Source organism: Gekko japonicus, unplaced genomic scaffold, assembly GCF_001447785.1.
Source record: "Gekko japonicus isolate JY-2015 unplaced genomic scaffold, Gekko_japonicus_V1.1 scaffold22, whole genome shotgun sequence".
NCBI lineage: Eukaryota > Metazoa > Chordata > Lepidosauria > Squamata > Gekkonidae > Gekko > Gekko japonicus.
This window is the reverse complement of record NW_015175971.1, coordinates 1,859,914-1,876,015: the sequence shown is the minus strand read 5'-3', so window position 1 is coordinate 1,876,015 and position 16,102 is coordinate 1,859,914. Positions and strand designations below refer to the sequence as shown.

Below are 16,102 nucleotides of genomic sequence, written 5' to 3'. Positions count from 1 at the left end.
GCTCAAATATAATTGAATTAAAATCACAGGGAGGCAAATGCAATATAATTGAATTAAAACAGCATTAAAATACTTAAAAACAGTCATAAGAACAACACTAAATCCAAGATGATGGAAAAATTCTAATTTCCACCATTCCCACGGGTGGAGGGGATATACAGGAATAAAAGGGGAGGTTAGAATATGAGAGTGCCAGACTGTTACTGTCCTCAACCAAACGCCTGGCAGAACACCTCTGCCTTACAAGCTCTACAGAAAGGTAGTAAGTCCTGTAGGGCATGGAGGTTCTCTGGCAGACAGTTCCGGCAGGTGGGGGCCAGGGCTAAGAAGGCCCTGTCCCTAGTTGAGGACATATTCCCAAATATACAAGCAATATAACCAAAGGGCACAGCAATCAAATATGTCAGTTTACAAAACAATTGCTGCAGCTGTTCACATATTCACAAAACAAGAATAATTATATGTTGGTATTTCTTTCTTTAATCCAAGGTTTCCTTTTCAACAGGTCAGAACATCAAGTCACTGAAGTGCTTTACGAATTTCCTCGAGTTTCAATGTTCGTTTCGAGGGATATCTTTATCAAAATTCTGTTGTGTTGTAATTCTTTCACAAAGCAATCCAATAAAGTGGTTGACAATTTCAAAATGGCTATGGGTATGACATTGTCCGTTGAAAAGGAACCATTTGTTAACTTGGGAGCTACCCATAGCCATTTTGAAATTGTCAACCACTTTATTGGATTGCTTTGTGAAAGAATTACAACACAACAGAATTTTGATAAAGATATCCCTCGAAACGAACATTGAAACTCGAGGAAGTTCGTAAAGCACTTCAGTGACTTGATGTTCTGACCTGTTGAAAAGGAAACCTTGGATTAAAAAAAGAAATACCAACATATAATTATTCTTGTTTTGTGAATATGTGAACAGCTGCAGCAATTGTTTTGTAAACTGACCTAGTTGAGGACAGCCAGATCTCTCTCAAGGTGGGAACCACCAGGAGGTTCGTATTGCTAGAGTGTAATGCTCTTCCAAGGACATAGAGGTGGTCCCCAGTCCTAGGCTACTTCCTGGACCACACTGGCTCTAGAGTCACAGGGGAAACCAATATGACTGCATGGTAATTGGGGAGGGGCTGTGTTCCTGGGAGCCTGGGGTTTGCTCAGAAGCACAGTGGGTTCCTCAGTGAAAAAGTCAGTAATGGCAGACACGCATCCCTGAGACAGCTTCACGGTATTCCACCAGTACTGATTTTATGCGGGTGGAGAAAATAGCTGGCTGAGTTTGTAGAGTGCATGGGGTTAGAACCTAACTGGCTAGAATGAATCCTAGAGCATGCACTCAAATGCTTTGCAATGCGGAGCAGTTCCGTAGCAGGATGGATCAAGTGTGCAAGAGTTCCCTGAGGGTAGGGAGATTAATACTCAACAGTAACATTAGGGCAGGAGGAAGCTTGAGCAGACATCAGATTCTCCTGTTGTTGAGTTCTCCTTCAGGAACTACATAGTATTGTGTTGTTTACCATGTAGGAGGCAATGTGTTCCCTCTAAGCTGAGTTAGTGTGAGCTAGCTCACAGTTTTTTAGCCTCTGGCTCACACATTTTTGTCTTAGCTCAGGAAGGATGGCTCCAGAACAAACTAATTTACACAGCAGCCAAATCGCTCACTCACATCTTTAATGCCAGTAGCTCACAAAGTAGAATTTTTGCTCACAAGACTCCACAGCTTAGAGGGAGCATATTGCCTTTTTCTCACTGAAGCAACGCCTGTTCAGTTTTGAAGCAACAGTAGCTTCCTTGAGACTGCAGAGGAAACAAAGCTGTGTGACAAAGTGAATGAGAGGATTCTTCTTCAGATGAGAACAAGTCAACTTAATTAGCAATTACCAGCCATTTCCATCCTAAGGAGGCATTAAACCAATGCTCAGTATGAGGCTTTCCTTTAGTATTTAGTGATGGCACCTAGAGATAAAGGGAACTGATTGGGGGTTGGGGGAGAAACACATTTAGCTTTTAAATAACTCCCACGCTAAAGCAGCTTTTCGGCATATAGAGTGCTGGACTTTAACACCTTTCTTCTAATATCCCTCCCATGAGCATTGGTTTGGATTACAATTAGTGAGAAAAGCACAGCAAATTATGAGCGCTCTAGCAGGGGTGGGATTGTTTTTCTGAGAGTTCTCCACTTGCTCATAATTCCTACCCCCCCACACACACACCAATGCTCCCTCTAAGCTGCGGAGTCTTGTGAGCAAAAATTCTGCTTTGTGAGCTACTGGCATTAATGTGAGCGAGCGATTTGGCTGCTGCAGAAATTAGTTTGCTCTGGAGCCCTCCTTCCTGAGCTAAGACAAAAATGTGTGAGCTGAAGGCTAAAAAACCTTGAGCTAGCTCACAATAACTCAGCTTAGAGGGAACACAGCCCCCCCACACCACCACCATGGCTTTCAACAACTCCACCACCCTGCCACCCCCAGTTACCTCACCGCTGTTCTGCTGCTGTGATAGATGGCTGAGCAGCCAGCCAGCCAGCCAACCAACCAGCCAGCCATTGTGTGGACAAGTGGGGCCATAGGTCCCTGTGCTCCTTCTTCCTCCTCTACCACTCTGGACATTGTTCAGGCAGACTCCAAGGTGCTGAGCTGCACCCTGGTAAATGTAGTCCCCAGGATGCCCGTCACCTTAATGTAAAAAGGTCCTAGGGGTGGTTCAGATGTGAAAACAGGCTGCTTTGTTTTCTCTGCCTGTGGCTATTGTAACTTGATGATGTGCGCAAAGCTGAGTGTTTGACTGGGCTCTCATATTGTGGTAAACGTGATTGTAGAAGCTCTGCCTATGGTTTTAGTCCCATTCACACATCTAGTGCAGCATTCTTCAAGCGAACACACATGTGAGCCAGCCCTTAGAATATTTGGGAAGATGCTGCAGTTTGGGTTTCCTGAAGTTCCCAGGGGAAATTGGCTTCAGAGTTTGTATGGTGGCGCCAAGAAATGAGCAATGTGGCCACATCGTGCACTGATGATGTTACAAAGGGCCAGTTCCCACATTACATTCAGCAGTGTTTGCATTTAGCAGTTCACATGGGTGGCCTCTCGTGTGAGCAGTTTCAAATTTGGAAAGAACATAACTACACTGTGTTGCAGCAGCAGTTTGTAAGTTGGAGCCCTAACAGGTGAAAATCCTTATTTACAGAAGGTGTTGCTACTCATATGATACTGCTCACATGAGTAGATCATTCTTATGAGCTGTTAAGGGCACAAAAAAAGCCATCTATTACAATCTCAGTTGATCAGATAGTTTCTCCTCCGAGCTGATTTATTTATTTATTTATTTATTTATTTTGATTTATATCCCACTCTCCCCCACAAGTATCAGTCAAGCACATAGTATGGTTAAAACATTAAAAGCAAACAAACAATAATTTTAACAAAGCTAACAGTAAAATGACATATAAGAGCTATATGGACAGTCTATTTTAACTACTAATTCTTGGGCTTGCAAGGAGGCCCATCAGAAAGTTTGTAGGAACCACCTCCTGAAATCTGCCAGTGGCCAGGTGATGGTAGGAGAGCATTTGACAGACACACCATTTAGCTCAATATTATCTTCAGCCTGAGTTCCTTTAACTTGAGATGCCAGGAATTGAACCTGGGACCTTCTGCATGCCAAGCATGTGCACTGCTACTGAGCCACAACCCCTCCCCTCCCCTCATATGACCCATGAACTTGTCTTGTACCAATCCAGGCTGTTGGTCCACCTTGTTCAGTAGTGTCTGCTCTAGGTGCTGACCCCCCACATTCTCAAGCATATGTCTTTCTGAGTCCTGATACCCAAGATGTTGGGGACTGAGCCTGATAGCATGCAATGCTATGCACTGCCATTGAGTTATGGGGCCCCTCCCCGTTAAAGTCAGTTTGGCTCTGATGGCTGGTCTGTGATCCTTTTCAATTATGGGGTGTCATTCTCTGCAGTCTGCTTCCTCTCTTTCCTGTTTCCTTTCCTCCTCCTCCTCTCCATGCCTTTTGAGGTCTTTTGGGGGTGGACGTGTTTGTTTGCCACTCTCTGTGATTCAGCTACTTAACTCTTTCCTTTCCAGGTTCTTCTGGTTCTTTTAACCTCCCTAATTCTGGGGACATGTTCATGAACATGCAGAGTCTGAATGGGGATTCTTACCAGGGGTCCCAAGTCGGAGCCAATGTGCAATCACAGGTAGGAGAAAACGCCCTTAGGGCCTGTTTAGCAGGGCATGGTTTGGGCTTCATTATTTAAAAAAAAAAAAAAAAACAACCCAGAAAAAGAAAAGGCAAACAAACAAAGACAATCCAACCACAAATTTCCCCTTAACTCTAGCTGTGGAAAACGTTTTGGGCCTCTTTATAAAACTGAGCTGCCTAATTTCTAAATGGGACTGACTTTTTCTCACTTTAGTACTGAATCTTGCCAACATAAAGAGCTGGCTCCTCGCCTTCTTTATCCATTTGAAATGTTTCAAGCTTTGTGAATGCAATTCGGCTCTGGCTTGAGCTCATGGCGTTGGGTTGGGCGTGTTTGGCTGTCGACTCTAAAGTTTTTATTGGAATATTTCTTCTGGCTTTTGCTTCATTTATGGCATCACCTCTTGTTACATGTTTAATTTCAAAAACTCATCTATCTGATCTGTTTAAAAATGCATTTCATTCTTAGTCACCATTCGTGTCCCTTTAAAAAAAAAAGGTCAAGCCCCATAGTCTGGGATATGCAAGACTCTGTACATTCCCCTGATTATGTACCACTCAAGTTGCTCATTCTAGTATTGGATGCACAATTCAGCATTGTAAAAATCTCAGCTTGTAAGATGCTTGGCTATGATGGGGGGGGGGGAGTTGGGGAAGAATCGTACCTGCATACACATCCCCTGTTGTCCAGATTTCCTTTTTCAAAGCCCACTATTCCACCCTCCCCTCAATTTGCATGTAAATGTGGTTAAATTCCACCCTCTTGGGCTGAAGCTTCCTTGGTCTCCTACACTCCGTGCTAGAAAGGCTGATTCTGAGACCCATCTTGCTGGCGCTGTCTCTTTGCCCTACAAAAGAATATTTGTTTCCTTGCCCTGAAAGCCATTCAGTAATTTCTGTGGAATGAAGTAGGATTTTGAGGGCTGTGCCAGGAAACCTAAAGGACATCCCTGGTATAAACAGTCCTGAGGATCTTGGTGTCTTCGTGAGCCTGTGAGTTTCATTTTAATTCAGACACATTGAGCCCCCTTCCCTGGCTTGTCTGGAGTAAGGGCCAAGCTAGATGTGACAATGGGAAAATTGTGACTTGGATCTCCTGCTGCTTTTAAAAAATGTACTTTATAGCTGTGTAAGCTCCAGTTTGCGTCAGAGCTTCAGCATGGGGGTTTATGTTAACCCTTCTGCCACACAATTTTCACAGTCAGAATAGTCCTTCCAGAACTGGTGTTAGTCCCCCTGAGAGAAAACATAAGGTAGAGGATATAGTACTTGTATATTTTCCCTCATGGAGCAAATAACAGCCAGAGTGGACATGAAATTATTTGGATGGCCAAAACGCTGTGGGGTGAGTTGGTCTTGTGCCCCCCCCCCCAATTTTATTTCCCCAATCCAAACTGGGGCCTTGCTTGAAAGTAACTGAATGTAAAATTAAATGGTGGTAATCAGAGATCTCATGTTGTGGTGTTTAATTTGGCCCTAAGAGACAAAGAATACTTTCAAGCATTTTACTGAAACTCTATCTCAGTTGCCCTTGACAGATAGGTTTGCTTTTCAAGGAAGATCCATCATTCACATTCATGCACACACACATCCTGCTTCCCCATTTGAAATCAATTCAAATTGTAAATTGACAATGTTTTAGTAGATTTTTAGAGTGATGAGGTTGTTTTTGTTTTGTTTGTGTGTCTGTGTGTGCGTCCCCGACAGGTGGATACCCTGCGTCATGTTATCAATCAGACGGGAGGATACAGTGATGGCTTGGGAGGAAATTCGCTGTACAGTCCACATAATTTAAATGTGAGTACCATTGACAACAACAGTTTGGAGGCCTATGACTACAGTGTCAGGTCCAGGGAATCATTAATATGTTGATTGCAACCTTCAGTGATGCAGTTTGAGGTGTGGGGCATAGGACAAAAGACCTCTGTGATGGATGGGCTCAGGCGTCAAAGAGATGCAAAACAGAAGTAGTTTCTTTATTTGCAAGTGAATTACAAGGCTCCCCCCCCCCCAATCCCCATATGAAAAATAGAAATGTCTCCCTTGGTAAGACATGCCTGGTTTGGCTGGCTTCTTTTTAGGCTGGGATCAGGTGATGGCTTTGAAGAGAATTCAGGGTATCCTGATCGAAGCATCCCTTCATGGTATACTTGCATGTTTCTCTCTCTCTCCTCTTCCCACTGTCATCTTGGCTCAAACAGGTTTTGCAAGTGTTTGAAGCACTGAAAAAGCCTGCAGGATCTGTAGACATAGATGAAGCAGGACAGGTGCCTCCATCATGCTTGACAAGGTGTGCGTCTGTCTTTTGAAGAAGGAACCACAATTGGTGCTCTCCCGTCAGAGTGTAGCATGGAGGGTAGGGTTTAACGTGGTAGCTGAGACTGGTGTAAAAAAAAAAGCTGACCAAATTATCGTTAGGATGCAAGAGATAAAAGTGGATGCATATTTTCCCAGAACTCCTTTAACATTTTACTGGTGGGCAAAGTGTAGTGATTAAAGTTGGTTTACAAACTCCTCCCCCCCCCCCCCCCCCACAGAAACCCCTGAAATGCTGCGAGATTCTCTTGTGGGTTCTTTAGCTACACAGAACAGTCTCCAGAACATTCTAGAACTCACCCTTGTGGATTCTGTAGCTACACAGAACAGTCTCCAAAACATTCTATAACTCCCTCTTGTGCATTCTGTAGCTACACAGAACAGTCCCCAGAACATTCTAGAACTCTATCATAAACCCTCCCTGGGTCTGTACATGTGTACATGCGTACATGCATGTTGCGTGTTCATGTGCCTGTAAAGTATGTTTCTTTTCATTGTGCCACCAACCCCAGGTTACAAACCTAGGCTCCCACATTACCAGTGACTTGAGGGACACTAGTAAGGCTGCCCCTGAGCAAGGACAAAGGGCAGCATTTCCCAATCATGTGGGGGAAGCTGCTCCGCATGTGTATTTGACCATGAGTGAGTGAGGAGGACTTTGAGTCACAGTTTGCTCTCTTAAACAGGAAAAGACTTTATTGCTGCAGATTAAGTTTAGAGCACAAGACAGGGAAAATACTATCATGCCTAGTGGGTTACAGATCTAATGAAAAGAACAGGAAAACATAACAGTAAGCTAAACTGAACAATCCAGAAGATTTACCTCTGACATCCCCCTCCCAGATGTCTGTGGAACAAATCCACATCCTGACCCCCGCCTGCTCCATGCAGGGGAATCTGACCTCCAGCATATGAACAAAGACTAATGGATGTTACCAGCCTTTTAACTCTTTCTGCCTTTGCTGGTGGGAAGCCTCTACCCAATCCAGCTTTAGGGAACTCACTCCCAAGTAGGAAGGTGAATCCCAGGCTCTCAATCAACCTAGGGTGCACATCCCATTCATCTCAGTACCCAGATCATGTTGCCCTTGCTGGCAGCTAGAGCAAATGGTCATCTCTATACAGAAATTCATATCTGCTCTTCCTAGGGTTGCCAGGTCCTCCTTAGCCCCCAGCAGGGGATGGGGGGGGGGTAGGTTTGCCAGATTCAGGTTGGGAAACTCTTAGAGATTTGGGGTTGGAGTCTAGGGAGGACAGGGTCTTCAGTGGGGTACAATGTCATGGAGTCTACCCTTCAAAGCATCTATTTTCTCCAGCAGAATTGATCTCTGTAGTTCAGAGATTAGCTGTGATTCCGGGGGAACTCCAGGTCCCACCTGGAGGCTGGCAGCCCTAGCTCTTCCTATCTTCTTGGTGCATTTTATGGTTCCCTTCCCTGGGAAAACAAGCCGCTCTCAGTATCCCAGGAACTCCCTGGTGAGCTTCAAAGCACTTTCCTCCCTCTCTTCAAGAGGAGACTTTGACATTCTCTGCATGCTCCTCAGCAAGCACTTTCACTCAATTCTTTTTGAAGCAACCCTGAGAACCTTCTCAGTGGGATTTATCTCCTCAGTGAATCCTGATGCAATTTCTTCTTGCCTTGTTGATTTTTCTTTTTAAAAAGAGGACGTGGGCATAGCCTTTCTTTACTACTTCTTCAAGGCTTCTCTTCCTGCCTTTCTCTTCCTCACACACTGAATGAGAAGTGAGCTCCATTTTGAAAGTATGGCTGCCGTGGTAGGGTACAATACCTGTCTTTTGACAGTCATGGCTGCTGTTCAGTTTGCTTTTGCAAGATTCTTCCTCTGAAGACTGGCAGCTCACCATTGTGGTCACTCATCCGGGCCACAGGCATTTATTTGGGGATTTTGGCAGCTGACAGGGAATCATTCAGCCAGGGCATCTCATGCTGCAAATACTAAGGGACCTATCCAAAATCTCATTTTAAAGAGAATTCTAGTGCTGCCTAGAGGATTCGGAGCAGCTATGATGCTGACTGAACTCAGTTTACCTTCAGTCAGAGCCCATGTACGTGTTGCCATGTTTAGATTTTGGAGAAAATGCAGGCAGGCAGTGATGGAGAAAGAATCTGCCTGGGCAGCTGGTTACAACATCTTCCGCCGCTACTACATACTGGGTGACTCCCATGGTGTCTCCATGGTTGGTACCAATATTCAGGTCTGGGTGTTCAAATGTGATGCTATTGCAGACAGACCTCTGCTTCTCTACCCAGGGTTGCCAGGTGTTGGGGAGATGAGCCATGCAGGAACCTTTTCATGGACTCCCAATCCCCACTGTGTCCATTGGGGAGGGAAAGAAGCTGGCAGGGATCCCAATTGCATCACGAGAGAGAGACAGTTGTTCTAAACCAAAACTCAGTTTATTCCATTACACACTCTTAAGTCAGAAAACACTTTTATAGCATTTCAATATTCAACACAGAATATTTCAACACAACCCCAGTACCTAAATAGTGCATTTGTAGTTCTATAAAGGATATCCTTGGTTGCTCTGTCAAGACCCATAACAGAGGGTGGTTGGTCAGAATGACAACGAAGAAGCCTAAATTCAGAAATTAAGTACCTTTTTCTACCCATAGCAGCTAATGTCAGTCAAGTCCATTGCTAAGCATCTGATGTATACCTGACATATACGACAAAGCTCAGCCCTTTCTTTCTATCTCTGGGGTCAGGAAGGTCAAGGGACGTCAGGGAGAGCTGGGGTATCTCAGATAGTCAAGGAAGCTAGTTACAGATACCCTATCTATTTAGAATTTGATAGTGTATAAACAAAGGCAAAGGTCATGTACATGCCCGCCCCTTGGGCTCTTTACTGCCGGAGCTCCGCTCCTGTGTACAGGGTTATCTGTACCAGAGGGCCACAGCACTTAGCAGAGTCCTGAAGCCTCCTGGGAAACAGAACCAAAGATTCAACTATACTTTACTATAGAAATTAAAGTAGCATAGGTTTCACGGAAGACTGAGGCTCAATTCAGGCCCTAATTCTGCAACACCAGGTCCCCTCAACGTTGTGGCACGGGGGTTGGGGGGGGGTGTTCCGGGGATGGGCGGGGCGACGTCCTGATGTGATGATGTCACCCAGAAGTGTTATCATTGCATTGGCAGCATCACATGTGATATGCTGGGGGTTTTGCGTCAAAACCATAGAGTTTGTGCAAAAACCAGAGTGTCACAGTGACGTCACTTCCGGGTGATGTCATCACATCCGGGACGTTGCCCGACAACATCCCTATTTGGGGGTGGGGTTTCCCCCACCAGCCACTTGGCTGGCAGTGGATCACAGCCCCCCAAAGCAGGGGAACCCCTGCTGGGACCTGGGGTCTGGCAACCCCATTTCTACCTTATGTATCTGTGGAGCTCTGGCTCCAAAGTATCTGTCTCATTACATTCTGTCTTGCCTGCTTTACATAGAGCCTAGAACCAGATTTCTTGCAGCGTTTCTGAAGGGCTTAAACTTTTCTTCAGAAACAGAGAAGATGATTTATTTTCTCTCAGATTCCAAACTGTTTGTCTTATATAGTGTGTTGTCATTTGACTTAGCAGCCAAGAAATTTGTATCTGGAGAGTGACATTTTTTAACTTGATAAGGACTTTTAGATTTGGTTGTTTAACGATGCTATTTATGATTCATATGCTGCAACTACTACTACTAATACATGGCCTGATGTTCTTCCAAATATATACTGGGGTGTGTGTGTGTGTGTGTGTGTGTGTGACAAAGTTAAAACCCCTTCATTCAGAAGCCCTCACAAGTCAGGAAGAAGTGGTTTGCCTTAACCTGCCAGGCATGCCAGTTTTTGGATGCAAGGAATTTATTTGTATGTTAAAGCCATTCAGTCACATAAGACTTTACCTTTACTTTACCAACCCAGAGAGCTGGCTGACATAATGTTTCATGTAGAATGAAAGACGCTGATCTTCTTTATGTGACACGAAGTTGAGAGAGGGTGGCTCATTTTTTACCCATCCTGAGTAGGGATTTAAAGATCCAGGTCTAATACTCTTTCCACTGGCCTGTGCCAGTTCTCAGCCAAGGACAGAGGTAAAATTCCTCACTGAGTCAGGAAGATGGTGCTGCCTTTCCACTTGCTGTACACAAAGACTTCTCCCCACCCCCCACTGTTCCATCCCAATACTGTGTTTGTTCACCATGCAAGCAATGGCCATCCCACTAGGTGGTCTCTTTGCACGGTATGCAAGATTGGCTTCAAGGCCTGGCCCTGAGGTTTGTAGACTTGATGCATAACAAGCTGACCCATGCCAGTAAAGCAGAATATCAAGGGGATCTTGGGCATACCCCCACAGTGACGAGAGGGAAGGGTGTAACAAGGAATACCTTTTTAGTTTTATCAAGGAAATTTGTCGCCTCTCACTTAGGGTGCTTTTATTGAAGGTTGTATGGCTGGGACTTTAAAATCAGAACAAACGCTACCTGGGACTAAAGGACATGATGTGGCAACCAGAAAGGAAGCCGACTGGCTCCTGATTCACTGTCCTTGGTGCACAGTTGCCAGTGCACAGCTTGGCGCTGGGGAAGGGCTGTGGATGAGGCCCTAAAAGGAATGGAATCTGCTGGCAATAAGAAGAGCAGCTGTGGAAGAGACAGAAACTGCACTAAAATACTGTAGCCTGAAAGAGATTTGAAGACCCCCCCCCCTTTTTTCCAGCCTTTCACTTGCCACAAGAGTAAATATTAATGATTTAAAATGTGATTGAAGGCGTTCAATTGAGAGGGAGGGCGGGGGTGGGGGTGGGGAAGTCCCATTAAATACTCAAATCTTTTTCCATTTGAAATGTCAAATCTTTCTTTTGGGGGGTTTATAAATAACTCATAATAACCCACAACAAACCATATAAAAAGCCTTTTAGTCGCATTCACTCCTTTTTCATTTAAGTGTTTTGAAATGCTTCAGAGAATTTGCGATATCCTTATCAACATGATAAAATATGAAACCCTGATTGCCTGCAGCATTTTACAGACATGAATTCCATCTTCCCTGATGAGGCCTGATAAGGCGCTGTTGTATAATACAGTGCATAATCTCAAACCACCAGAGTAAGGATTAATTTATTTTTTTGTGGGGGGGGAGGGAGAAAGGAGGAAAAATGCCTGCTGACAAGCTCTCCCCCAGCTGCCAAGCCGAGTAAAAATATTGTACGTTTCTTGTTTATGAATTTGGATAAAGGGGGGGGGGGATAATGTTCACTTCGGGTGGAATATCTTTAGACCCTTATCTGCATGAGGGTTTTCTTCCTTCTCTTAAGTAGGTTTTCATGGTGGGGGGAAAGGAATGAGAATGAGAATTTAAACATATGAAAATAAAATAAAGCTGAAGGTGCTTTAGCCTTTGTTGGTTTTGCATACTCACAAAAGGTATTCCATACTGTGCGTTGTTAGTATTTCTTGGTGCCACCAATTTTTAATTATTTTATTTGGAGATATATATATAGACTCCTTCTGGAATATATATATATATAACCTTCTGGAATTTATGACAAGAGATTCCTCACCCCCTGTTTTGTTGCTTTTCTCTTACTCTGGGAGATAATGATTTAAGCTGCCCCCTTTAATCAGGAAACCCTTTTCTCACTTTGGAGGATGAAAGAGCCGTGTATATAAAAGCCAAACAATTCCTAAGGGGTTGACTAGAAAGAGCTAAAGGCTCAGCAAGGCCTGCCAGGGCTCAGGAGGGTCGAGTGAGATCCATTCTGAGTCCTGCCATCCATCACTCACTGCTCTTTTTGTGCTCAGGGTTGAGCAGCGGGGGGGGTTTTTTTTTATTGACAAGGGTGAAAAAGGATCCTGCCGCCAATTGTTTTGGTAATGCCCCCCCCCCCCATCCTCATCCCCAATAACTTAGCATGCCCTAAACTTTCCTTTTGGTGGGAAGGCACTTTGGGATGGGGAAGAGAGGCTCGCAAAGGCTATCTTGTGCCGGGAGCACTCGGAGTCGGCCTTGGCTTGCTCCAGCAAGCGCCGGCAAAGGCTTGCGCCCGTCACTTCCACTCAGCGTCCCCCCAACTCACGAGGCCCGTGCCTCCCTCTTCTTGACTGACATAAAAATATGTAGCGACAAGCTGTCTGCCACAGCAGAAATCTGATCAGACATTGATTTCAGCAATTGCCTCGATGGGCCGAGACATAAGGCAAATTTGTTTCTGAGCGCTGTTATTGCTGATGCAGGTCTAATGCGTTGGGCCGGCAGCAGCCCAAGACATGGAGCAACATCCGAAAGGGGTGGGGAACGGGGGGGGGATGGATTCTGTTTGTGGCTAATTGGAAAATAGATCGGAATAGGGTGCTTGCTTCTCCCGTTTGCATGGCCTTGCTCGAAGATTATTGTAGTTGGAGGGGAACTTGGGCCTCATCTCAGCTGGCCTTGTAAATGGCTCTGACATGTGCCCAGAAGGGAGACTTTTGAAAATGAAATTAAGATTCAGCTGTGTTGCAGCTCTCTTCCTCTCCCCTCCCCTCCAAGATAGTTACATGGCTGGAAAAGCCTAGGGTCCCCGCAGAGCTCAGGTTCCTGTCAAATGGGGCAGTGCACAGATGCATGTTGCTCAGCTGTGGAAAGGTGAGGAGCCAGAACTTGGAGGAAAAAAGCTTGGAGTGGAGAACAGAACCAGGCTTCCTTAGGGGAATACCTTCTGAGCATTTCAGGCCAGAGTTCAAGTGGTACTTTGCTTAAAGTGGTAGGTAGAGGTTGCCGGGGGTGGGGGGGATAGGAAGAGAATTCTTTTGGGAAGCAGAATTGCTGTTGTATCCAGTGCTGAGTGTCTCTGTAAAAGCATCTCACTCGTAACAAGCTAAGTGATACTTACAGAGCAGTCCACCGGCTTCTCTTTGGGAATGGCTAGCTGAAGCTGAATGGCCTCTGACTTAACCCAAAGCCAGCACGGGAGAGCATCCATCTCATAGCTGCCAGTCGGATCCTTGACTCAATGGGCTGAGCTGTTTGTAAACATCACAGCATTTCTTCGCAGGGTCTCATTCTCTGATGCTTATGGCACATCTCTCTCATTCTGTTACCTTGGGCCGAGATTAGAGCCATGGCGGCCGTCCGTGAGAATCGTAGGCCAGTTCTCTCAGTAGACGGTGCCTCTGCCACTTCAGGCCAGCTGCGATCCGCCAGCGAACCCTTGGCCACTTCTCGTAACCTTTCCTGTCACCAGGGCCTATCTTTCCTGCTGTTTCTAAGCTGACTGCTGGAGACCCAGGCTTAGCTGTCTCTGTTTCCACATGACACTCACCATCCAGTGCTTGCACCGTACAATATGGAAGGATGGCCTTGGGACCCCGTGAGCCATCAGAGCTTCAGTTTCTCCCCCAGGACCTCAGAACTCCCCTCCCGCCCAACGATAGCCCTCCATGCCACCAGAAACACTGCTGCACACAGCCCGGGAGAGAAGGCCTGATGCAGCACAAGGAGGCCTGGCGCTTGTGTGGGGATGCTTGTGCTCATGCGTGGAGTCTGTGGCTCCCAGCTTTGGTGCTCAGAGCTGGAGCAGCAGTAGTCGGTAGGAGTCGCAGGTGAGGGCTGTGGATCACAGTCTGGTGTAGAGATGTAAAATTTCCAGAAATTTTGAAGCTCGGAAAAAACCCCAGGGTTTTTTTGGGGGGGGAAACTGAAATTTTCGGGAAAATTGAAAAAAATGCTACATTAGCACTTCTTTTTTCTTTTTTAGATTGAAAGTCATTCTGTTACTTTAGGAACATAAAATATGACTATGGACATTTTTACTTGGCATGAAATTATCACAACTAGCATATTAAAAATATAGTGTATCCAAACAATTATTTCAAACAGAATATGCACCCACATGCAAAAACAAAACTGAATTTTATTTTCTTCTGACAATCGCACCTCCTAAAGGAAGAAATGCATCTTGTTCTTGCATTGGAGGGTTCAGTTTGTAACCTAGGACTTGCTTGTCCTCAGTGCACAGAAATTAGATCAATCTGATATCCCCCCCCCGAATTTTTCCGGTTTTTCCCCGGGCCTTCACATCTCTAGTCTGGTGGTAGCCCTGCAATTAAGGGGCAAGCTATTCATTTGGCACTGAGAGGTCTGTGCCTGGAGTTCTCAAGCATTTTCTGTTTCCAAATAGCCAACACAAAGAGCCTAGAGGTGGGTCAGCCTTTTCCTCTGTCCCCCCCCCCCCAAAGCCACAATCCCAGTCTGAATCATGGCCCTTTGCAGCTGCTATTTAGATAGAAAAGATGGGGGGGGGCATTGACTGTAGAATTTCCAGCATCTGGTATCATTTGGTCCTCCATTGGGTAAGCCTTGGTAAAGTGACTGCCATGAGTTACATGCATGTGATATGTTTACATAGTATACATAGCAGTGTGTTTTCATTGGTTTGTTTTCTTCCTTTCTCCAGGCTAATGGAGGCTGGCAGGATGCGACTACTCCATCTTCTGTGACCTCGCCAACAGAAGGCCCGGGAAGTGTGCACTCCGATACCTCTAACTAATGTCCTCACAACACTTATCATCCATTCACCCCACCCCACTCAAGCTGAGATGCCTTCCTTCAGTGCATTCAGAATCCCAGGAGGAAGGAGAAAAAAACAGATTCCAGAAAGATTGTGTGTGTGTGTGTGTGTGCGCGTGTGTATGGTTCTTCTGTTAGCCAACCACCGCTGGCTTAACTGCAAAACCCTGTCTTACCGGAGAACTCGATAAAATCTTTTTTTTGTTTTTGTTAAGGTATCCTAATCATTTGTATAGGTTCTTAAATATCACAGATATGCACACACTCACGCAATGTTAAGGAGGAAAAAGAAAAACAAGCACTTTATCCGACTAGGCTGAGATTTAGCATTGTTTGTAACCCTGTGTCTATTTTAGAAAAATAATTTATTACCAGCAGGTTTTGCAAGGATGGTCTACTAGCTGCTGTGTGGCCTCAGAGGGGAAATTTAAAATAATTCTTAAAAGTAACCTCAAGTAACAGAACCAGGCTTGTCGGGTGGTTCACCCAAACCGGACTTCCATCAAGAGCCGAAGTGAATTTCAGACGCTGATTGTCTTTTATTTAGGGCTTTTTTCCTCCCTTTTTTAGAGTGGAAATAAATTTTTTGTTCGGTGAGGGTTATTTTGGCTAGCAGTTGCATGTTTTGTTTTCTAAAGCATCCTTCCAGGTCTCAGATTTTGTTGGGATTCTTTGGGTTATCAAAGTAGCTTACAACCAGGGTGGGGTTGGGGGCCCATAGCTCTTACTTCAAACTTCATTTAACGTACCACGGCACAGAGCCTCCCCCTCTGCAAGCCATCGGCGCACACAGATGATTCATATGAGATGGAGATACTTGCTGCTCATTTTGCGAAAGCCAAGCTGCTGGGTTTTGCAGTATGAGCCAGGTGCTGAGAGCTTTCACCAGGGTTTGCCACTGCTCCTCGGTGCCAACAAGAAGCAAAAAGGCACCATTCTCTGAAGTGTTGTATATAGTGTAGCAAAAGAGTATTTATACATCTCACCAATCAAAACACAGCTTTATTACCTCATGC

General features: G+C 45.1%; 1 protein-coding gene across 1 annotated transcript in view; it reads left to right on the top strand.

Annotated features, from left to right (window-relative positions):
- The window catches only part of PBX3 (pre-B-cell leukemia homeobox 3), a 269,677-nt gene extending 254,100 nt beyond the window's left edge, over positions 1 to 15,577 (top strand). The window contains exons 7-9 of the mRNA XM_015426062.1: positions 4,096 to 4,208; positions 5,921 to 6,010; positions 14,974 to 15,577. Coding sequence (XP_015281548.1) covers positions 4,096 to 4,208; positions 5,921 to 6,010; positions 14,974 to 15,066 — 296 coding nt within the window. The 3' untranslated portion in view covers positions 15,067 to 15,577. The remainder of the gene's footprint in view (positions 1 to 4,095; positions 4,209 to 5,920; positions 6,011 to 14,973) is intronic.
- Positions 15,578 to 16,102: the final 525 nt, after the last annotated feature.